This window comes from Lynx rufus, unplaced genomic scaffold (genome assembly GCF_022079265.1).
Source record: "Lynx rufus isolate CCGP_SWC_20201006 ecotype Redwood Valley unplaced genomic scaffold, mLynRuf1.p SCAF_1, whole genome shotgun sequence".
Classification (NCBI taxonomy): Eukaryota; Metazoa; Chordata; class Mammalia; order Carnivora; family Felidae; genus Lynx; species Lynx rufus.
The window spans coordinates 226,292,947-226,316,865 of record NW_025814823.1 but is presented as its reverse complement, the minus strand read 5'-3'; the positions used below and the strand labels follow the sequence as shown (position 1 = coordinate 226,316,865).

General features: G+C 45.9%; 1 protein-coding gene across 1 annotated transcript in view; it reads right to left on the bottom strand.

The window, feature by feature from the left end:
* RETREG1 (reticulophagy regulator 1) overlaps window positions 1-23,919 on the bottom strand; it is a 131,926-nt gene that overhangs the window by 84,134 nt on the left and 23,873 nt on the right. The window contains exons 2-3 of the mRNA XM_047093915.1: window positions 13,058-13,164; window positions 5,840-5,870 (exon numbers count right to left, since the gene is read on the bottom strand). Of these exons, the coding sequence (XP_046949871.1) occupies window positions 5,840-5,870; window positions 13,058-13,164 (138 nt within the window). The remainder of the gene's footprint in view (window positions 1-5,839; window positions 5,871-13,057; window positions 13,165-23,919) is intronic.

The window sequence follows — 23,919 nt, the reverse complement described above, 5'->3', positions numbered from 1 at the left end:
AGATCATGATCTGAGCTGAATTCGTAGGCTTAACCAACTGAGCCACCCAGGCGCCCCGGCAAAGCTGTCTTTCAAAGCTCATGGAGATGTGGCTCCCTGTCTACACTTCTGGCTGAAATTAAATTGAAAAAATACAGATTTCAATATTATGCCTTATTACAAAGGTACAGGGACAAGGTTACAAAACACAAGTTACAAGGTCACTTTTAGGCACACTCAAAAATGCCCAAACTGGGGGCGCCTGGGTGGCGCAGTCGGTTAAGCGTCCGACTTCAGCCAGGTCACGATCTCGCAGTCCGTGAGTTCGAGCCCCGCGTCGGGCTCTGGGCTGATGGCTCAGAGCCTGGAGCCTGTTTCCCATTCTGTGTCTCCCTCTCTCTCTGGCCCTCCCCTGTTCATGCTCTGTCTCTCTCTGTCCCAAAAATAAATAAACGTTGAAAAAAAAAAATTTAAAAAAAAAAAAAATGCCCAAACTGTAAAATCGACTAGTTTCAATGTATGAGTCGATACTGTTCCTGTGTCTAACGGCAAAGAAAGGACACCAAATAAGATACCATGTTCAATGCTTTTTACTTAGTAGTTCACCTTCTCTATGCAATTTTGATAAGGATGATTCATAAATAACCGAAAATGCGGTTTTCACACTAAATTCTATTCCTCAGAAGAGGCAATTTAGCAAATGGTAGATGACTTTTCACTTTTAACAGACACAGAATGTCGTGCTCAAGGATTTAATTAATTAGACATCCCTTCCTTAAACACTCCAATTTGTTCTGGGCATATGAGCCGGGGCAAGCTCAGGACTTGGGTTTTGCAACCAAAGATTCTTGGCTCCTTTTCGCTGGGGGCAAAATAATAATAATAATAATAATGATGATGATAATGATAGTAATAGAACCAGCTAGAATGTTCTGACTGGCAGTTATCAGGAAGCTGACAAGGCAGAAGGGCATTTCATCCCTCGCAGGGGGGCCACACGACTCTTTCTCCTGACGGCAGGGGAGTCCGAGACAAGCCAACACCTCGACCATGTGACCAAGATCCAGGCAAAAAGCTCACAACTCTTGCTAATCCCTGCTGGCTCTAGAAACCCTGACTGTTAATTCTCTGCTATGCCCCTGCACAGTCAACTCCAGGTAAGGCAGAGTAGACCTGATGTCCTCATGAGTCACTGGAAAGCCACTCCCCAATTCCTGTGAAGGACACATTGCTACAGACATCAGGATTCCAAGGATGTCTGGTAGGAAATCCCAGCGCTCTCAGCCATAATTTTCAAACTCTTTAGTTGCCATGGAAGAAAAAAAAAAAGATATTTTCTGTAAATTGGAACCGAACAATAAAAGAAGTTTTCTGATGCGAATAGCTCCTTAATCTGGTTATAACCTACAAAACCATTAAAGAACTCTGTAAAGAAATTTTGAATGATCGCTCTATATAGGCAAGTCATTTCTGTCAAACTTACACTTCGAAAAACCTGGCCAAAATAAAAACAATTTTAGCTTTTTAAAAGGCAATGTGGACAACGTGTCCTTTGTTAACAGATGATTTTATTCAGTCAGCTGCCACAGTCACGTGCAGAAATAAAAAGCCCTTATGACGCTAAGGGTCAGGTTGCATTTCAATACTAGGAATGAGCCCTAAGATGTGAATTGGGTTCAGTTGACAGACTGCTCTGGAAACACCCTGCCCAGGTTGTAGAGTCAGTGTTAACTGTTCATTAAGGAAATAGGTCAAGCACGAGCCCTTCTCAGAACTGAAACACTATGAACCACATTTTCACCAAATCAACTTTTCAGGTACAAAAGCCGTTCTGTGAGTAGCATCTGATTAAAATTATCCAGCTTTCATTACTGATGACCACGTCAGACTAGATGCTGGCTTTACCGTCGTTTACAAGTAACACCCACGTGAACACTAGGAACAGCCTTTGTCAAATGTCCAGAGAAACTACACACGTGTGTAAGTATACACACACGTCACCATCTTCATGCGAAATTTTGAGAGAAATACTTTCGGCTTCACTGACAGAAGCACATTTTCCCCAGGAGGAAGTGACAAGTCTGTGAAAGAAGAAGCCATTAGACTACAGGGAAGGAAGGAGGTCCCTTTTCTTCGGCTTTATTGAGAATACAGTTGATATGTAACATCGCAGAAGTTTACCGTGTACGATATGATGGCTTGATACACACATAAATTGTGAAGGGATTACCACACAGGTGGTTAACGCACTCCTCGCCTCACACAACTGTCATTTTGTTGTGGTGGTGGTGAGAACATAGAAGGTCCACTCTCGGTAACTTTGGAGTCTACTATAGGGCGCTGTTAACCAGAGTAGCGATGCTTCACATTAGATCCCTAGGACTCCCGGGCCTCACACCTGCAAGTGTATGCCCTTAGGCCGCATCTCCTCGTTTCCCTCCCCTCCCAGCCCCTGGCAACTCCCAATCTCCTCTCCATTTTTATCAGCAGCTTTTTTAGAGGCCACATATAAGTGAGATCATACAGTATTTCATTTAGACTTATTTCACACAAATAGCGGAATCTCCTTCTGCTTTTATGGCTAAATAATATTCCATCGTATACATGTACCTGTTTATCCATTTGTCCACCATTGGGAGGCTTAGGCTGTTTCCACGTCTTGGCTGTTGTGCATGATGCTGCAATAACCATGCTGGTCCAGGCACGTCTTTGCAAGAGTGAGCCCATTTCCTTCGGGCATATACCCAGAAGCGGGATGCTGGATCATATGGTAATTCACACACATGGTAATTCTCTTTTTAATTTTGTAGGAACCTCCATCCTGTCTTCCATAGTGGCTGCAACCAATTTACGTCCCCACCAACAGTACACAAAGGTTCCATTTTCAAGGGGCTCCTTTTTAATTTAAAAGCATTACGATGGCATTACGAAAAGAGAATGTCCATTACTTGATTTACCTTTTTACAGTGAACTTAATGATCTTTCAACGAAGCAGTTAAAGCCCCACAGAGAGAAGGCCTGGCCCATTGTGAGACTGAGCACAAACCACTAGCAATACGTGACACAGGACAAAGTAACCAGGAAGTGCAAAGACCCTAACCCCCCGCGGCGCACATGAGCAAAATGGCACCTCTCTGCCTCCAAAGATCCTCTTACACAGCACTGCTTTCTGTCCTTCAAAGAAAGTGGTTTTGAATTTTTCGATGTTAAAAACACAAGCACTACCCAGCACGAGACACCAGGAATCACTGCAAGCAACATATCAAATCAAAGAAATTAGAGGAATAAATATTTTAATTCCACATCTCCATGATGAAAAGAGAACAGAATACAATGACACAATAGAAACTCAGTGAAAAAATATCAGGAAGTATCCCTTCTGCGGTGGATTAAATCACTTTGAAAGAGTCCCTGGCCAAACAAAAACGTAATAACAATAAGAAAGAAACAGGAATGATTCTTTGCTCCCACTTCTGATCACCAACTATAATTCTAGTACCAATTCTGACCTGGGGGGTGGGGGGTGGGGGGTGGGGGGTGGGGTGGAGCGCAGGAGGGGGATGTTGATCACACCACCTAGAGACTCCAGGTCACCAGCTGAGTGTTCTACAAGTCAACTTGATTTTGACATTATCTACCTGGGGATAGCGTCAGACCCCACAGGTCAAGGGCTCAGTCCGACAAAATTCCCGCCCTCTTCCCCCACTTAGGTGCCATTCACAAGCCCAGGTAGTCACCCACACTTCTGACCAACTGGCTACAGACTGGAGATTCCAACGACCCCCTCCCTGCCTTGGTTCCATGAATTTGCTAGAGGGGCTCCCAGAACTCAGAAGCATTTTATTTATGAGATTACGGTTTTGTTACAAAAGATGTGACTCGGGAACATCCAGATGGAAGAGAAGCACGGGGCAAGGTGCGGGGAAACAGTGCTGCTCCCCACAAATCTCTGGGTGTTCACCAACCTGGGAGCTCTCCAAACACTGTCCCTTGGGGTTTACAGAAACTTCATTACACAGGCACGATTGATCAAATCATTGGCCATGGATGGTTGATTCAACCTGCAGCCCCCTCCCCGCTCCCCAGAGAAAGGGGGAGGGACTGAAAGTTCCAAACCTCAAATCACAAAGTTAATTCCCCAGCCAACCAACCCTTCCCCCTCCTCCCACCTTCCCTCCACCCCGCACCAGTCCTTAGGTGTGGTGGAAAAGCCACTTCATTAACATGGACAAAAGACACCTTTCTCTCAACAATTAGGAAACTGCAAAGGTTTTAGGACTCTGTCCTTGAAACTTGGGGACAAAGACCAAATCTATATTCTTATTATAAATCACAACATCTCCAACACAACAAACCCCTCAAATTGTATTACAGACTCTTTACGGCTGGGAGGGACATTTGAAACTATTGTCTCTCTTACCTCCTCAGTCAGCAGATGAGAAACTGAGACCCAGAGAGAACTTGGCAAGATCATCAGCTGGTGGGGGGTGGGGGGGGGGCGAGGATGGGGGTGAATTGAATACGTATCTGGGCAATTCTGAAGTGAATGTGACCCTTCCTTGAAAAGGTTATTTCCATGATCACGCCTTCTCTGGGGGCACACGGGCACTTTCCCAAAGTAGTGAAATATTACAAATCTACACAAAAGGCATGTTATAAGGTGCTACTCACTCCCTGACCAAAGCCAGTGCGCTGGCAAAGGGGGTCCCTGGGTCCTGCTGTGCTCACTGATACTTTTTTCCAAATCATCATCAAACACTCCAATAGCTTCTAAACAGGCAACGTGTTCTAGGCTATGCTAGAAGGGCTTGGACGGCAAGGCCTCTAGAACAGCAGGCACGTGATACCTTCACGGGTCAAAATAAGCACCAGCAAATCTGAAAGGCTACTCGCCAGAGAGCACAAAGTGCTTTTTAAGATTCCTGTGAAATCACACTAGCCCGCTGGGTGGAATCTTCCCCCTGCCCCAAATTAGGGAGCCAGGTCACTCTCTGCACGTGCACAGAAGGCCAGGACACGCCCAAGGAGCTCCAGCGTGCCTGCAACAAACAGGACTGGGAGCTGGGACCTGTACTGCCAGGCCAGGGGTGGGGTCACGCCTAGAGTGGCCTGCAAGCCACAAGGGCACCACCGTCACCACACTTTCAGATCGCTCTCTGGTCCTGTTCTCATCAATAGCCTTCTGGTCTTAATTTGATTTCCCAAACAGACACCCATAACCAACTTGGAGAAACCTGACAAGCACCACTTTGGCCAGGTGGTCAAGGTTAGCATCGTGAGTGATAAATCACGTCAATGGGAAGCACCCTTGACACGGAGTGATGGAAATGGCACTTCACCCCTGTTGGCTTCTCCCCAAAACCCATAACCCCAGAGTAAAGGGGGGTTCTATAATATACTTGACTAGGACTCCTCAAAACTATCAAGGTCGAAAAAAACAAGAAAAGTCTGAGAAACTGTCACAGCCAAGAGGAGCGGAAGGAGACACGACTATGAAACACATTGAGGAATCCTGGATGGGATTCTAGAACAAAAAAAAAAGAACATTGGGAAAAAACTAGGGAAATCTGCACACAGTGTGGACATTTAGTTAATAAGAATATATTGACTACTGTTTCATTAATCATCACAAATACCTCATGGTAATGTAATAATGTTAACAGAAGAAAGGTGGGGGTGTACTATCTATATATGGGAACCTTGTACTATCTTTTCAATTTGTCTGTACATCTCAACTGTTCTAAAAAATAAAGTCCATTTTAAAGGAGAGAACCAACTATGTATTTGAACCCACTGGACATCTTGGAGGTGCAGTCACCTGCCCTCCGTTAGCCATGACATTGAAAACCAAGTTCCCTACCTTTCACTGAGGCTTCTCCACAACTGTGCACCTGCAACAAGGAGAGGCAAAGAATGAAACATTAATGGAGGCGTTTTTCTCTCGAAGCATTTCTCAACGTAGAAATCTTCTGAGCTATTAAAAATGCTTAGATGTTGGGACGCCTGGGTGGCTCAGTCAGTTAAGCGTCCAACTTCGGCTCAGGTCATGATCTCATAGCTCGTGAGTTCCAGCCCCACGTCGGGCTCTGTGCTGACAGCTCAGAGCCTGGAGCCTGTTTCAGATTCTCTGTTTCCCTCTCTCTCTGTCCCTCTCCTGCCTGTGCTCTGTCTCTCTCTCCCAAAAACAAACATTAAATTTTTATTTAAAATTAAAAAAAAATAAAATAGAATGCTTAGATCTTTCAACTCTAGAAATTATCAAACCATTCAGTACACACCTCTGGTACCAGAATTAATTCAGGCAATGTGTCCACGAGTATTTCAGAGCCTGCTATTTGTAAAACACTTGGATAGGTGCCTTGGGAGATGGAACCCTGTATCACACATGGTCCTGCCTCGGAGACTTGAGTGTTCAGTGGGGCAGACCTAGCATGCACTGAGGCGGTGTATGGAGGGAGAGAGAGAGTATGGCTGCTCGAGACAGTCCCAATAACAGAGGTGCCATTTACGGTGGGCTTTGAAATGGTACCGACAAAAGGAGAACTGAGACAACAGTGATTTGAGAAAGGAGGTTTTTATCTATTCATCCTTTAGGTATTTTGAGCTTATGTTGAGGCTCAAGTGAAATCAACAGAAAAAAAATGCATACTTGGATCTCATTTGCTTTTTAAAATTTTTTTTAATGTTTATTTATTTTTGAGAGAGACAGACACAGAGTGCGAGTGGGGGAGGAACAGAGAGCGAAGGAGACAGGGAATCTGAAGCAGGCTCCAGGCTCTGAGCTGTCAGCACAGAGCCTGACATGGGACTCAAACTTGTGAACCGTGAGATAACCTGAGCCAAAGTCGGATGCTCAACCGACTGAGCCACCCAGGAGCCCCTCTCATTTGCTTTCTTTTTTTTTTTTTTTTTTAATTTTTTTTTCAACGTTTGTTTATTTTTGGGACAGAGAGAGACAGAGCATGAACGGGCGAGGGGCAGAGAGAGAGGGAGACACAGAACCGGAAACAGGCTCCAGGCTCTGAGCCATCAGCCCAGAGCCTGACGCGGGGCTCGAACTCACGGACTGCGAGATCGTGACCTGGCTGAAGTCGGACGCTTAACTGACTGCGCCACCCAGGCGCCCCTCATTTGCTTTCTTGATGGGCTTACTTTCTTCATTGCACTATATCTTAATATTATACACCCAGCTACCAGTTTTAATGGATATTAGAGATGGCCATGAGGTGGTTTCTGCATTTTTCCATCTTTCCAAAGATGTTGTCCCTTTTGTTCTTCAGTATCCCCTATCAAAGATCAATTAGGGGTGCCTGGGTGGCTAAGAGTTGGTTAAGAGCAGGTGACTCTTGATCTCAGCTCAGGTCTTGATTTCAGGGCTGTGAGTTCAAGTCTCACATTGGGCTCCATGCTGGGCATGGAGCCTACTTTGGATGGATGGATGGATGGATGGATGGAAGGGAGGGAGGAAGAAGAAAAGAAAGAAAGAAAGAAAGAAAGAAAGAAAGAAAGAAAGAAAGAAAGAAAGAAAGAAAGAAAGAAAGAAAGAAAGAAAAGAAAAGAAAAGAAAGAAAGGGAGGGAGGGAGATCTGTGTAATAAATTCTTAAAATTTAGTCCCAGGGGAAAAAAAAAAAGTTTCTCGAAATTGCTTGCATTCGTTCATCAGACTATTAGAATTATTCAGTGGATCTAGGTTCCCTTTTTACCTTGGCTGCCAGTAAGCACAGGGATCAATCTGTTGCTCAATTATGGTCACCATATTAGAATCTATTCCTCTACTTACACCTTTTAAAAATAGCCTTGTTTTTTATGTTCCTCACAAGCTGCCTCAAATACTTTGGGGTTAGATGGCACAGCAAACAAAGCAAAGAAACAATTCCAAAGAATCCAAGGGCTTACGAACACTAGTGATGCCTCAGCTGAAGTTGGAAAGTGGGAGAGACTAAATTCTGGCACTAACACTCACCTTGTCATACGACCCTTCTCTGATAGCACCAGCCCCAAGAGTGGAGGAAGTGGGTGACATCATGGGGTGCTTGCTTGTTTGCTTATTAAAAGTGGGGAAAATGAGCATGGTTGCTGGGCTGTGGGGACAAGGACATTCAGAATGGCAAGGACAGCAGACCTGCAGCCACTGAGCACCGAGCAGGTGGGGGCTGTGCAGGACAGAGGGGCGGGTAAGAGGCCGAGCAGGACGGCACTTCCCTGAGGGCAGAGCCGGTTCAGCAGGAGTGAGGGGCTGGGGGCTGGCCAGAGGGTGTCCTGAGGGGTGACTCTCAGCCTCTGTAGGGGTTGCAGACACAGTGCTTCTGGTGGCTCAGGTGAAAGATGAGGCCACGCAAGTGGGTGACCAAATCCAGGTTACAGGACGCAGGGACAGAGAACGGAGGCACACGAGTCCACCCGCCACAATCCCTGATGGCCCATGCTCAACTGTGACCAGAAAATGGCGTAAACGGACAGTGCAGATTTCGCAGGAGGAAAGGTACGAAGGGACAGAGGTTGAAAGCGAGCGGCCGCGTGGGGACCCGCTGAGCCCCCCTCCCACCGCACAGGGCGGTGCTGGAAGAGGATGTTAAAGGGAGCCGGTGGCAGAAGGACAGGCTCTTCTGCAAGGAGAGGGAGGCAGGGGACGGTCGAGCAACAGCCTATGGCTGCAGAGGGACTTTCCACGCTGCCGGAGGGTCCCCCAGGGCCTGGACGAAGGGGCTCACACAGGGAAGCGTGCACTCAAGGTACACAACAGGAGTGAGCGCGAACCCCCCCCCCCCAGCTGCAGGCTGCTCCTGCTGCCGACTTGTAACAGAGACGTGGATTCCAGCAGGTTCCACAAAGATGATTTCACGTGAAAGATCTCCACACTGTTGCCCATGTCCTTCATATTAAGCATCTGAGATGGTATTAAAAATAGCAATGGGGAGGGGGGGAGGAGGAATAAAACGCAATTCATAACAGCAGAAGCATCAGCTCTTTAGCCAAAACCGTCGAGGGAAGCGGGGACACTGAGACGGGAGGGGAGAGAATGGCCCCGGGAGCCCGACGGCTCGCTCTTGCTTTCCCAGTTGCTGTCCTAAAGCCAACGTGAGCAGCGACAGCGGCTGGCGGTTCTGGCTGAAGCCATGGCGTCTCCGTAACAGCATGTGGCTCGAGATGGAAGCTTCCCGGAGACCCACTCGTCTCAGCCGGGCCTGGGCTGAAAAGTCTGCAGAGTCAGGCCCCTGCCCACTCTCCGCAGGGCTCAAATGGGTCTTTGTCTCCAAAGCCTCCACTAACGGAGGCCGAGGCCGGCACTTGTGCTCCTTCGTCGCGGGCCGAGGGGCGCTGGGAGAGAGCAGAGTTAATCCCGACCTTCTGCCTTTGTGCAGTAGAAATGCTGTATTCGGAGCAGTGCCGCTGGGCTCACACCCTCAGAGAAAGCCTGGCCTGGGGCAAGCGCCGGGCGTGCAGGATGGGGTCTGAGAGCTCGCCTGGGGCGCCGGGACCGGGGTGGGCCTGGATGCCCCTGGCAGCCCGGGGCCGCCAGCCGGCCCTGAACAGAAAGGCGCTCAGCACAGGCCGCCCGAGTGAACACACCCCCTGACGTTCAGATGACGCGGCAGAGCGGACCGGGCCGCACGGAAGCCACTGGGCCCAGGGCACTCCTGTTCCACGGTCTCAGTCCACCCTACCCGGCCGAGCGACCTGGGTTGGTCTCGGCCGTGTCACGGGATGAAGAAGCTCAGGCTGTGCAGCTGGCGGGATGACGGCCCCCAGAGACGCCAGGTCTCCCATCCCCGAAACCTGCAAAATGCCACTTTCTACGGAAGCGGGATGCACTGTGTGTGATTGAGTCAAGGGCCAGGAGATGGGGAGACTGTCCGGGGCTGTCCAGGTGGGCCCCAAGTACAACCACGAGGGGCCTTGTAGGACGGAGGTTTGACGAGGATGAAGAGGAGGGGGTGAGCGCAAGGGCAGAGAGTGGAGGGACGTGGCCACAAGCCACGCACGACAAGCCACCACCCGAAGCCACCCGAAGGAAGAGGCAGGGGATGCTTCCCTAGAGCCTCCGGAGGGGGCACAGCCCTGCCGGAACCTCGATGTTGGCCCGGTGGCACTGATTTTGAGCTGGTGGCCTCCAGAACAGCGAGGGGAGAGATTTCTGTCGCTTTGAGCCACCACGTTTATGATGGCTTGTTACCGCAGCCCCAGGAAACTAACCCAGTATCCGGTGGGTCCCCGCCACACGGGGAAGTGAAGCGAACAAGCCCGGACTAGACCCTTCAGGCTCCTACTCTTCCAAGGCCACAGCTTCCGTTCGCCGAGGGCCGAATCCTTGCAAGCGGAGGCAGCCTGCACTCTGTGAACGCGGAGGTCTCGTATTCACAGGAACGTCAAGCCAACGAGTCAAGGCTGATAACAACCTCTGTGCGAGCGGTGAGAGTGAGAAAAGAGCAGTCGCGAAGCCTTCAAGCCCTGTACTTGCCTGCCACGCTTGTCTGCTCCTACAACTTGTGCCCAAATGGGGACCAGATTTGACTCGAAACGGAAACGATCGAGATGCTCGGCTAAAATGGCTGCTGATAAAAATGTGTAAGTGGTTATTTCTTCTAAGATTCCCCTGAGGAAGGTCCTAGAGGGCGAAAATGTTCCAAAGTCTACTGGAGAAAAAGGGTCTCTCCTCTATCCGTTAGGATCAGGGCAGAGGGGTGCCCGGGTGGCTCAGTCAGTTAAGCGCCCACTCTTGATTTCAGCTCAGGTTATGATCTCATGGTTCATGAGATCGAGCCCAGTGTCAGGCTCTGTGCTGAGTGTGGACTCTGCTTGGGATTCTCTCTCTCTCTCTCTCTCTCTCTCTCTCTCTCTCTCTCCCCCCCCCCCAACCCCCCACCTCCTCTCCCCAACCTGCGCTCTCTAAAAAAGAGACAATGAAATGAAAAGTTTGAATCAGGGCAGAAACAGGGCATCACCGCGGGTGCATCTGACAGACCCTGCGCAAAACCCACAACGTGAGACCGATGCTCGGCTTCCAACTGGCCTTAATACATCTGTGGTGAACAGAGTACTGGGGCAGGTGTCTGACAGGGTTAACAGGGAGTTGGGTGTCTATTCTCTGAAACAGAAAAGGGTGGGGTGAAGAGGGAGGGGAACGAGGGGAGAACCCGTACACGAATGCAATCTTAGTCTACAGATTCATGAAAAGAAGTAATTGGGGGCCACTGGGTGACTCAGTCAGTTGAGAGTCCGATTCTTAGCTTCTGCTCAGGTCATGGTCTCACGGCTTGCGAGTCTGAGCTCCACATTGGGCTCACGGCTGTCAGCGCAGAGCCCGCTTTGGATCCCCCGTCCCTCTCTCTCTGCCCCTCCCCCACTTGCGCTCTCTCAAAATAGATTTTAAAATATATTTAAAAAAAAAGAAAAGAAGGAACTAGACATAAGTGAATTTGTGGGAGGTCTCCTAACCGAATTTCCAGTTTGGCACTTCCCAATTCCAGTGGATTTATTCCTCGCGTAAATTCCTACAGTTGACAACATTGGGTTTTTTTTCACCTTCTCAGATTCACCAGAATGAAGGAATTGCCTTCAAACCTTCTAATGCAGCAATGTAACACAGTCTTTCCACACATAATTTACTTTAAGACTTAGAATATAAACTGGAGCTCAAGCCCACTGTGGAACATGCTGATGGTAAACCCATAACAGCTGAGATCCCTGGTCTCAGAGTTGGCTGTAGGGAGAACAAGGGTGCTTCCTACAAGGCAGGCCTCGGTACCCTGCCAGGGCAGGAACTCTGGGAAGGTCTTATGCACATCGATCCGTATGGGCCCCGGCCAATATTATCCTTCCACGTGGGTGTTACACTGAGGGAAATCAAATGTCTCACTGGAACCTCCTTCTCTTGGCTTTTTTTTTCTTTTTTAATTTACTTATTTGAGAGAGAGGAGAGCGAGCGAGTGTGCAAGCGGGGGAGGGGCAAAGAAAGAAGGAGAGAATCCCAAGCAGGCTCCGCACCGTCAGCGTGGAGCCTGACATGGGGCTCGATCTCACCAACCCATGAGATCATGACCTGAGTCGAAAGCAAGAGAGTCAGACCCCTAACCGACTGAGTCAGCCTGGTTTTTGATCCCATCAATCTTACCACATTTAAAGTTCCCAGGGCTCAATTACTCCAAGGAGGGACTTTTGCTCATTCACAAAATCTAGCTCAGGCTCTGGTCGGAGGGCCTCTCCAAGTACAGAAAAGCTGGACTCAGATTTATAACACAGACAAATTACTCAGAAAACACCATGAGCAAATTTCAAAATTAACTCAAAGTCTCATTTTTAAACAATCAGTTCACTTTTCATTATCATGAACTCATTTGTTAAAATTTACTTAACTACTACTTTTTTTTTTTAAGTAATCTCTACCCCCAACATGGGGCTTGAACTCAAAACCCCAACATCAACAGTCACGTGTTCTACTGAGCCAACCAGGCACCCCAACTGTTATTTGTTTTTAAGCCCAGAATTGTTTTTCTTCATGGAGGCAGAGAAAGTTTTCATATAAACGAGCCCATTTTCCAATGGCCCAAGCTTCATCTTGGGGGACGTTATAAATATTTCACTGTCATCCTCACTGCAACCTGCTTACATATCAAAATGGTCTTTAAGTAGCACTTAGAGCCAAAGAGAAACCAGCATGCACACACAAACCTTTCGCTCAGGACCAGTAGCTCTGACTAGGAACATCAGTTAAGTACGTAATAAATATTTGCCAAATAAGTAAATATTCAACAAACATTAATAATAGCCAAGTCAATGCCTACATGACGTTATTTTGTTCCCTTCTGCAATGTTTTTATTTATTTTAATAGAGAAAGAGAGGGAGGGAGGGGCAAAAAGAGAGGGGGAGAGAGAGAATCCCAAGTAGGCTCTGCTCTTGGACCCACAAACTGTGAGATCGTGACCTGAGCTGAAATCTAGAGTCAGATGCTTAACTGACTGAGCCACCAGGGCGCCCGTTCCCTTGTAAAACTACTTGGTTAATGTGCCTACACAAAGATCAGATATTTGGGGCCTAGCAAATTACATACCATAAAAATGAATTCTCAGTTTTCTTACCTCTAGCTCTGGACAAAACCATATCCTTTATTATTTGCATAATAACACGCCCGAGTATCATGACAGAAATCAGGTGATACACTCTCCATGGAGTCAGTGCAAGGAACCTGTAACAGCAAAAACAGACAAATCACAATTTCAGTTTGACAATTTTCATTTTTTTTTAAGTTAGGTTTAGTTCCTAGCATAGAAACGAAGACACAAATTTCAGTTTTCAGAATCACCCCAACGAGACCACATCAAAGTTACTCAATAGGCATCAAAGTCAGCAAAATAAAAGTACTTGGGCCATGTATGCGTTGGTGCTAGACTTTCCGCTGTAACCTCTAATTTGGGCAGAGGATTCTCTATGCTGGGTGTGGCCCAAATATCACCCTGCTAACAGATGGAGAGTGGAATTGACCTGAAACCAAATCATGAGGCACTAGAAAGGCAGAAGGGTAGGTTTTCCACTATGTGGAGGGGCTACTGCCCTCCCTGTTCTACTTCTATCTACATTCATCCACCAGCCCCTCCCTCCGATCTCTTGGAAACAGCAGTGATTAAGGATCCAAGGCACTAGCCCCTTCTCTTTAAGATCACATCCTGTGGTCTATCCAGCCAGGTCCTCTCCGAGGGGAAACCAAGAGTTCTTTATCATGAACAGCACACAAACATTGCAGTACTTTTTTTTTTTTAATGTTTATTTATCTTTGGGGGGGTGGGTCACAGAGAGGGAGACACAGAACCCGAAGCAGGCTCTAGACTCTGTCAGCACAGAGCCTGACGTGGGGCTCGAACTCACCAACCGTGAGATCGTGACCTGAGCCGAAGTCGAACATTAACTGGGCCACCCAGGCACCCTTGCAGTACGTTTTTTTATGATTGGGCTTATAAAGGAACGGAATAAGCCTTCATACAGAGGTTGAAGCCTGCTTACAGATTAAATGCTCAAACTTCCAGTTAATATTAATTTTGGTGTAATCATAATCCTAAAAAAATTAACATATATGCCGTTTAAAACTAGTTGCAAGGCACTGTAGGCTTTATGGAGAATGACACACACTGTAAAGAAAGAATCCTGTCTTCCGGGAACTTACTTCCTCATCTGAGACAAACACGGGCCAAGCCAACCTAACAAAATCCAAGGCAATGAGTCTGAGGTACTCAAGTAAAACATGAGCAAAGAACAAAGAGAAGCAAAAGAAGGAATGATTAACTCAATAATAAGGGAAGATTTTATGGACGTGGCCCTTGAACTTGGTCTGGCAGGACGGATGAAATTGAGAGGAAAACAGAGGTTGTTCCAGTATTCCAGAATATTCCAGGATACAACATATACAGAAGATCATAGTCAGGGATGGGGAGGTGTGCCTGGGGCACACTGAGTGTCCTGGGGTGCCCCAGCAAGACAGGGATAAAGGAGATATGTGGGAGATGGGCAGATAGAGAAGATATTAAGGGGACAGGCTGTCGGCACACTGTGGCAGGCCCTGAATTATCTGCTAGGGCATTTGGTCTTAATAATACCAGCGATAAAGAGAAAGCCAAAGGTATAGACAGGTATCAGGTAGGAAAGTGGAATGATGGGAGACTTCAGAAGATGCCTGAGAGAATGAGGTAGGACAGTGAAGAAGCATGGAGTCCGGGACATCTGCTAGAAGGTTGTGTAACGTGTTTGGTGAGAAGCGGCCGATGTGAGATGCTGGTGACGTCAAGGGTAAAGCCCGCCGGTGCAAGGTGGGCAACCCAGGTGCCAGCTCTGGTTCTCACAGTGAGTGGCACCTGGGCCGGTAAAATAAGTGGGTAGAACAGGTAAGTGCTTCGTAAATACCGGTTGCCACCGCCACCAGGTTGCTGCCTGGAAAGCTTGTTAAAATACAGACTCCCAGACCCCACGTTCCTCCCCCAGGTCCCCTGAAACAGGTGGTCTAATTACCAGTGTTTACACTCAGTGAGTACTTAGTTGGAGAGTGTCTACACTGGGCCAGCCACTGTGCTACCAGAAGGAAATAAATACTGAGCAAGAGGCACAGAGGGAAAGAGCAGACATACAAGATAACCCGTAACACCAACATCTCTTTTTTTAGTAGCAACGATTTCATTTGCTAATCTGGGACTGCTGCTGGCTCTCTTTTTTGAGCTCGTATGTTTCTATTAAGTGAGGCTGTTTTCTGGTCTCTGTTTTCTTGTTGGCTCACCTCCTCCTATCAGTTTATGATCCCTGCTTGCTGTGGTCCACATGCCAGGCTCTCTCTGATCTCCCCACCTGACATCAAAGTGGCAAGTTTTCAAAAGTTTTCATGGTGACCCACAGTGAGAAATTCACTTACATCTAAATACGTACAAATAAAACTAAAGTTTCAAAAAGTAATATTTATCCTTATAATGTGTAATGCCTTCTGATACCTTCCATTCAATTCTATTATATATATTTTTTTTTAATTTTTTTTCAACGTTTTTTATTTATTTAGGGGACAGAGAGAGACAGAGCATGAACGGGGGAGGGGCAGAGAGAGAGGGAGACACAGAATCGGAAACAGGCTCCAGGCTCCGAGCCATCAGCCCAGAGCCTGACGCGGGGCTCGAACTCACGGACCGCGAGATCGTGACCTGGCTGAAGTCGGACGCTTAACCGACTGCGCCACCCAGGCGCCCCTCTATTATATTTTTTTAATGCTGACTGCAATTCTAAGGTGATTCAGGGCTCCTGCATGGGTTGTATGTAACTCACAGTTTCATTCGCTGCATCAGAGAAAATCTATAAATGTTAAATTAGTGTGTTTCATTAGATCACCTGCTGTGCAAAGTCAAGCAGAGCCCTAGGAAAGCTCCCTCAAGTTTAAAGGTATTCAGACTCAGCCAGGAAACCAGTTACATATCTTTGAAGAAATAAAGAAATGCAAAAACAACCCAAGCAGTGAAGGTCTTAGTGGAAGTTATGATCTTCCAGGAATACAAAAATTAGGTAATGACAGGAGTGTAACCCTCAGCCCTGGCTGCTGGAAGATTTCACTCGGAGGGCGTTGCCATGGCAATTCCAGTTGGGGGTCCAGTGGACATTTTGGCCAAGGGTCTCAATGGTCATTAAGAATCCTCAATCATAAAGGATAGGCTATTTCATAAATGATGCTGTGATCATTTGTAATCCATCTGAAAGAAAGGAAAATTGTATATCTATCGCCAAATTAAGGTGAATGAGAAAGGAATAATATTTTGCAACAAGGTCAGCCCATGTTCCCTAAAGGACAGATGGAACATATTTTCAGCTTCGTGGGTCTTCTGGTCTCTGTCACAACTGTCAGCTCTGTCACTGTATGAAAGCAGCACAGATATTATATGAAAGAATGGGTCATGTTGCAATAAACTTCATTTATCAACACACACACACACACACACACACACACACACACACGAATCCTCAGTCAGAACAAAGGCAATCCATACAACTGCTCAGGAAGGGAATGCTAAAATTGTATGGGATTCCATAATCGTCTCCTAGGCAGGCTAGCATCCTTGACCCCAAGAATTAAGTACAGAAATGTTTGTGAAACTAATCCCTAATATTAATCATTCATATTTAGAAAAACCTATGCATATTTGGTTTTTTAATTATTTATACTGTTTTAGATGATTCATCTCATGGTTCCAATTTAAAATATGTAGCTGTAAAATTAAACAAACAAACAAATAAATAAAATGCATAGCTGTATAGACTTGTGACTTGAAATTAAAATCTTAGGAACACAGGAGTTTAATTTCTTCATGTTGCAGGAACTGCCTAATGTTCAGGAAAGCCTGGGTTTTTTTTTTTCCAACTTCTACTTTGGTAAATTTCAAACACACATAAAAAGAGAGACCAACGTATAATAAAAAAGAGTCAACAGTTTTGCATCCATGGCCAGTCTTGTTTCTTCTATGTTCCCACCAAGCTCTCCCCCCACCCATCCCCACCACCCAGGATTACTTGAAGCAAATCCTAAACATCATATAATTGAATTTACAAATATTGCCACCTATCTTCCCAAAAAGGAAATTTAAACCTAACAATAAAAACACTGTCTCATCTTAAAAAATTGCTTTAATCCCTTAATGTCATCAGATATCCCAACAGGATGCACATTTACCCAATCACCTTCTGTACACACATGTGCACATACACACAAAGACTGAAACAAGATTGGGAAAAAATCATACATTGAAATTGATGATGTGAGTTTTGAGTTTCCTGTAATTTATAGGTTTACTGCCTTTCTCTCTCTCTGTCTCTCTCTCTGCTTGAAATTCTTTGTGGAAGAAACAGACTCATTTGTTCAGTAAAATCTTCCAGAGTCTGAGAATCAGTCATTGAATCCTGTGGTTTAGTTTAACATTTTCCTCAGTGCCTTGGGCGGACTATAAAAACAGGCAGTTCAATCTAGAGACTCGGCCAGATTTAGTTCAAAATTTAAACTACATCATAGGTGTTGGTGTGTGTTTCCATCAGGAGGCAGATACGGTCTGGGTGTCTGGGGTCTCTATTCCTGTGACATTAGCAGCCACTGACGAGGTCTACCTATCTTCCTTAGGAGACACAGGAGAGTGAGAGCTCTTCACTCTTGCTTCAGCCACCAGCTGGATCAGATCTATAAAGAGAAATGTCCCCTATGGATGTCTGATTGCCCTGAGACACGGATCTCACAGGAGAGGCAGGATTAATTCTTGAGTCTTTCTCTTTATTCAGCAGCTGTCAAGATAATAAGACAGTTCCTCAGTAGCCTCTAACGAAAACCAAGTTGGTTTTCTTCTTTCCTTTCTGTAGTGTTGTTATGATCATACTCGATACGCTTCAGTCCACTGCAGTATTATTCCTTCTGACCCTCAAAAGTGTCCCACCTTGGCTGGTGGGAGCTTATTCGGGCTGGTTCCTGAGTCCTTTGGTACAACTTTAATAATCTTTGATAATTAAGTACTTTAAAGCGATAGAGAAAATACAAAATTTACAAACGTGGGTTAAAATGTTTAAAGGGGTATAGAACTAAACTTTTAAACAAAACATGGGGCACCTGGGTGGCTCAGTCGGTTGAGCATCCAGCTTCGGCTCAGGTCATGATCTCACGGTCTGTGAGTTCGAGCCCCGCGTCGGGCTCTGTGCTGACAACTCAGAGCCTGGAGCCTGTTTCGGATTCTGTGTCTCCCTCTCTCTCTGCTCCTTCCCTGCTCCTGCTCTGTCTCTCTTTCTCTCTCTCAAATAAACAAACATTAAACTTTTAAACAAAACCAATCATTAACCAGAGGCTATCTTAAAAATGGCTATTAAAATTTGCTAGATTGGTAAACAAAATGTGTTACATTTTGTTACATACAGTTGCCCCTAGTACTGACATCTTATTTCAGTGTGGCACATTTGTTATAACCAAGGCACCAATATGGATACATTGTTAACTCCTTGGTTCACATTAAGGTTCACTCTTGGTGTTGCACCTTCTATGGGTTTTGACAAATGCATAATGTCATGTGTCCACCATAACAGCATCACACAGAGTATTTTTACTGCTCTAAAAATCCCGTATGCCACATATTCAGTCCTTTCTCGCTCCCCAGAAACCAAGTGACCACTGGTCTTTTAACTGTCTCCACTGGTTTGCCTTTTCCAGAATGACACGCAGTTTTTACTATCCTCTGTGTCTTTTAATGGTTTGATAGCTCATTTCTTTCCATGACTGAATACTACTCTATTGTATGATACACTACTGTTTATTCATTCACCTACTGAAGGACATCTTGGTTGCTTCCGATTTGGGGCAATTAAGAATAAAATTGCTACTCTGTGTCAGATTTTGTGTGGTTACAAGTTTTTCATTCTTTGGGAACAGCCTTTAAAAAAAAAAAAAACAGGTTCATCAGCATGCCAGTTTATTTTGGATTTATGGGCAGTTAAAACCTCCAAGGATTCTACTTTTTGGATGCAACTTTTGAATCTAAGTATGTCCTATTAACTTTGTTCTTGTCTGACACAGCCCATCATCCAAACCTGCAGACCTTAATGGTGTCCCCAACCCCATTCATTCTCTCATCCAGCTTCTTAACACCTACAGATTTGCAGGTCGTTTGTCCTCTTCCACACTATTGATCAAAGGTGTTGATCAGCACTGACGCCCTGTCACTTCCCATTAACAGCTGCTCTCAGAGTGACCTAGATTAATCAGCACTTTATAAAGATGACAGACCATCTAATCTGCCAGTCCATTCTTGTCCCCGTCACTCCACCTTATCCACAAAGACATAACAACAGATTTTCTTAAACACCTTGCTGGAGCCTAATACATCCCTAAGGTCTATGTGTTTCTAAGTGTCGATCTGCTTGACTGATGCTGAGAATTACTTTGAGGTATGAAACAGTTCTCAGTTGCAGAACTAAACACCATTAGAACCTGCCAAAGGGTGTCATGGGGCACAGCCTGTTCTGAACCCTGGGGTGACCTTGCTGATGTGCCCATTCACAGAATTCACACGTGGCCACCATGTCACCCATGGCGGAATTCTAAGGCAAAGATGGCCACACACAGGTGATCAGAGGATTCCTGAAGGCTGTGGATTAATTATTAAGAGATGAATTGTGGTCAAAATGCAGAAGGCCCAAGAAATCATGAGAAGCAGAGTGATAAAGTACAGACTTTGAAGAGGGAGGTCTGTGGATACACATCACCCTCACTCATAGTTTTCCAGGTCCAGTGCAAGGTGACAATGCAGAGACCTCACGGGGGGTGGAGAAGTCAATACCCCATTTCCACCAGTCTGTAGCCCCAACACATAACAAATGGGTCCCCAAGATATTTCAACCTCCCCTCCAGGGCATGTTTGGGATCCGGATTCAGGGTGGGTGTAAGGGCCCCGACCAGTCACTCCTGAATGCACCGTGGCGTTGCCAGCTGGGACAAGGACAGCAAGCACCTTATCTTGAGGCTGCAAAGCACATGCCTGATGAGGACGCTTCTCACTTGTGCTCAGGCCCCCCATGAGGGGCAGATGGCCACGGTGGAACACAAGCCTCCCCCACCCTGGGGGGTGCAACCTGCCCTCGGTCCTGGACAGACGACCCTGGGCAGTCACGCAGAGCAGCTGGGTGGGGAGGGGAGCCGGGGCAGGACCGCTGGCAGGTGGCAGAGGGGAAGGGAAGCTACCGGGAGTGGAAGCTCCGCCCCCCTCCCCGTGCCCATTCCACTGGCCCGTCACACTGCACTTACAAAAAAAAAAAAAAAACACACAAATTCAAACATCAAAGAATAAAGAATTGCCAGACAGCAACTGCAGAGCATTACTCCCCAAGGGTGGGGCCCTCTGAACACCAGACTCTGTGCGACTGGACAGGCCACTCACCCACTTAGCCAGCTCTCCCCTCATGATAGCTTGGAGGGCAGGTCCCCAACACTGACCAACAAAGGCTTTTTTCCTCCTCGAAATAGTTCTTAAAAAAGGCCAACAACCCTTAACCAAATTACCCTAGGGACCTGTGATCACATTAGTGGATTCTAGAATGGTCAAAGCACCACTAATCCCTAAGTCTCCAGCTATCAGAAGCATCTTTCTATAGATGGATAGGCTTTTTAAAAAAATTTTAATGTGTATTTATTTTTGAGAGAGAGAGAGACAGAGTGCAAGCAGGGGAGGGACAGAAAGACAGAATCTGGAGCAGGCTCCAGGCTCTCAACCGTCAGCACAGAGCCCGATGTGGGGCTCGAACCTATGAAATGTGAGATCATGACCTGAGCCGAAGTCGGACAATCGACTGAGCTACCCAGGCATGGATGTGCTTGTTTAAATACCCAATTAATAGGGGAAAAAACCTACTACCTCTTTTTAAACTTAAAATATCACTGTCTGATACGTGTATTTCTTTTAGCTGATGCTGGATATAATTTCTGTCTGATAAAGGATATTCCAATTTTGGAAACCAAGGCAAGTAAACATTATATGTGACAACTATAAAATCCACAGACACACCATGACAAACAGTGCAAATGATAATTCAATGTTTTATATATATATATACGTATATATGATTGCATATACGTAAAAACACCCCATTTATTCTATAAAGACATACTATATGGATGAGCTGCTTTGGAAAGGTAAAGTTCCAAATCGCTACGTGCACTTTCCTTTAGCAAGCTGTGTCCAGTTTCTACATCTCAATGAGATGACTATTTTTAAAAATACCACATTGCCCAGGTGACTCATGTTTAGCTTGTGATGATTAGAGCCCATGGACGGCTGCTAGCCATGCTCATATAGCATCATGTCGGATTCACTTTTAGACTGGCTGAATCTGTTTGCTTTCTTCTTACTGTTTTCTTATTTCTCCTCTACTTTCTGCTCTTTCATTCTCTGATTCAGCAGCAATTTTAATCTGGTTTTCAACCAACCTACTGCCATAGTCCACTTGGCTTAGTTGGGATGGTTTACTGGTCATACTCATAGGACTGAGTCTCTACTCTGCTCTTTGGGTCAGCTAAGAAATAAGACTCCATCCAGGGGTGAAGGAGAGTGTAAGGAAAACAGGTAGAGACCCAGAGAAAGCCTAGAAGATTCTAAGGATCTAATGGTGAAAGAAAAAAGGAAAGAAAGAGAAAAATGGAAGAGGAGGAAGAAAGAAAGAAGACAAAGAAAGAAAAAAGGAGAAAGAAAGAGGAAGAAGGAAGGAAGGAAGGAAGGAAGGAAGGAAGGAAGGAAGGAAGGAAGGAAACACAAAAAGTAGAAGAGGCTGCAGGACACCCTAAATTATGTCCATGACTTTAAGTAAAAAGTTTCCTATCAAATTATGGGCTTTGACTACTGTCAAGTTAGTCTGCACTCACTGCTCATTGCCAGGTGACAGTCAGATGCTCTATGAAGATGCCCAAAAAGGGAAACATCAGGCTGGGAGCTAAATTATCTCAGGCAACCCATCATTGTAGCTTGTTGTGCGTGGCTCATTCAGGGCCACCACTGTTCCTTGTCCTTTATGGATTGTCAAGCATTCCACATGCATGTGGGGCCCTGGAGGCGCCTACTCAGCCTGGGCAACGGGAGGGAGCCACAGCACAGTGGCCAGGGCGGCCGGAGCGCCGGGACAGGCACTGGGCTCTGTGGCCAACATGATGGAGAAGGACGTGAAGGTACCAGAGCTACCTTCTGTGGGCTCTACTCAGCGGCTAATTACAAATCTCTTTTAAAAATTTCTTTCCTAGGGGCGCCTGGGTGGCGCAGTCGGTTAAGCGTCCGACTTCAGCCAGGTCACGATCTCGCGGTCCGTGAGTTCGAGCCCCGCATCGGGCTCTGGGCTGATGGCTCAGAGCCTGGAGCCTGTTTCCGATTCTGTGTCTCCCTCTCTCTCTGCCCCTCCCCCGTTCATGCTCTGTCTCTCTCTGTCCCAAAAATAAATAAACGTTGAAAAAAAAAATTTTTTTTAAATTTCTTTCCTAGCTGTGTATCCATTTGACAAGGAAAGCCTAACTATGCCATTTCTTCATGGCCAAATAAAATGGCTCAACAGGCTAAATTTGTCATAAAGCAAATAAAAAAAGAACTCACAAAGCAAACAAAAAGCTTCTGTGGTTATGAATGAAAAGGATACTATTTAGTGTGTTCCATGTGTAAAACTCTAACCCTCACTTCTGGGCACAGAATAACCCACTTTGTCTCATGAAGCGAATGATGTCAATAGCAAAAATACAAAGTGTTTGTCTTCAAGGAAAGGGAGTCTATGTACAAAAACACTGGAAACCTCCATAGTTATAAGGTGGGAATTAATCGGTAGTATTTGCTTTATAAGATAGAGATAGAGATCTGTTTCCCTTTGCTGAAATATATATAACTCCAGACTTTGCCTAGACAGAGTCCTCTATGATGTTGGCTTTATGTGATACTATGGTGGCTCAAATCATAAAAGGGCCTAAGACATAATGATTTATCCAACATTATTCCAAGTCCAGATCATCACATTTTGCTGGCACGTAGTTCTGTCAATCTTCTTGAGACTTAGGCGTATGGGTAGCCATCTTCCTTAATATCACAAAATTCTGAATCTCAACTAAAGTTGGCTTTCATTTTTCCTGGCCTTTTATACTGATCGTGCAAAAACAGTGTCTGAAAATGCTTTGTGAAATTAAATTATGCCCAATTAAGGGGGGAGAACTGCCAAATAACCATGACTCACTGAATTATAAGATGAAAATACATCCCAATTTCAGACCTGTTTAAACATGCATGTATGCTGGGGAGAGGGAAATACATTTCTTAAAAGTCAACAAAATATATAGTTGCAAATAATTTGGAAAGAAAGAGGGTAATCATGAAGTGAAGTGAGATAAAGTAATGACTATTAATTATAAATCGAAGACTCAATAAAACTCAGAATACTTTGTTTCCAGAAAAGTACTTTAGTTATGAGCAAAAAAAAAAAAGTTAATTAGAAGCAAGAGAGAAGAGAAAAATGAAGGAAAAAAAATAAAGGGACGAGCTTCTTTCTGCAGGGAGGTGGGACGTTTTGGAAGACACCCACGGGCAGAGAATCATTGGGTCGTAGCCGGCAGACAGGGTATGCTGCAGGGGAGGAGGGAACTAGGCGGTCTCTAGCAGAAAACGGTGGTGATAATCCAGTGAATTCAAGGAATGTGCCAGGTCAGCAAGGCACTGGTGATGAAATACAAGGACAGTGGTGGGCAGCAGCATGGAGCTTGCGTTCTTGAGCCCAGAGAATGGGAGAAGCCAAGGGCGTAGCTGGAGTGGCACCAAATCTATGTGAGGTCAAGGCAATGTGAAATCAGGTCTGCTCTACTCCTGCTTTGGAACTAGGAGAAAAGCCATGAGCGAGTCAAACAAGGAGAACCCGGGGAGTGCGGGGGGGGGGGGTGGGGGAGGGG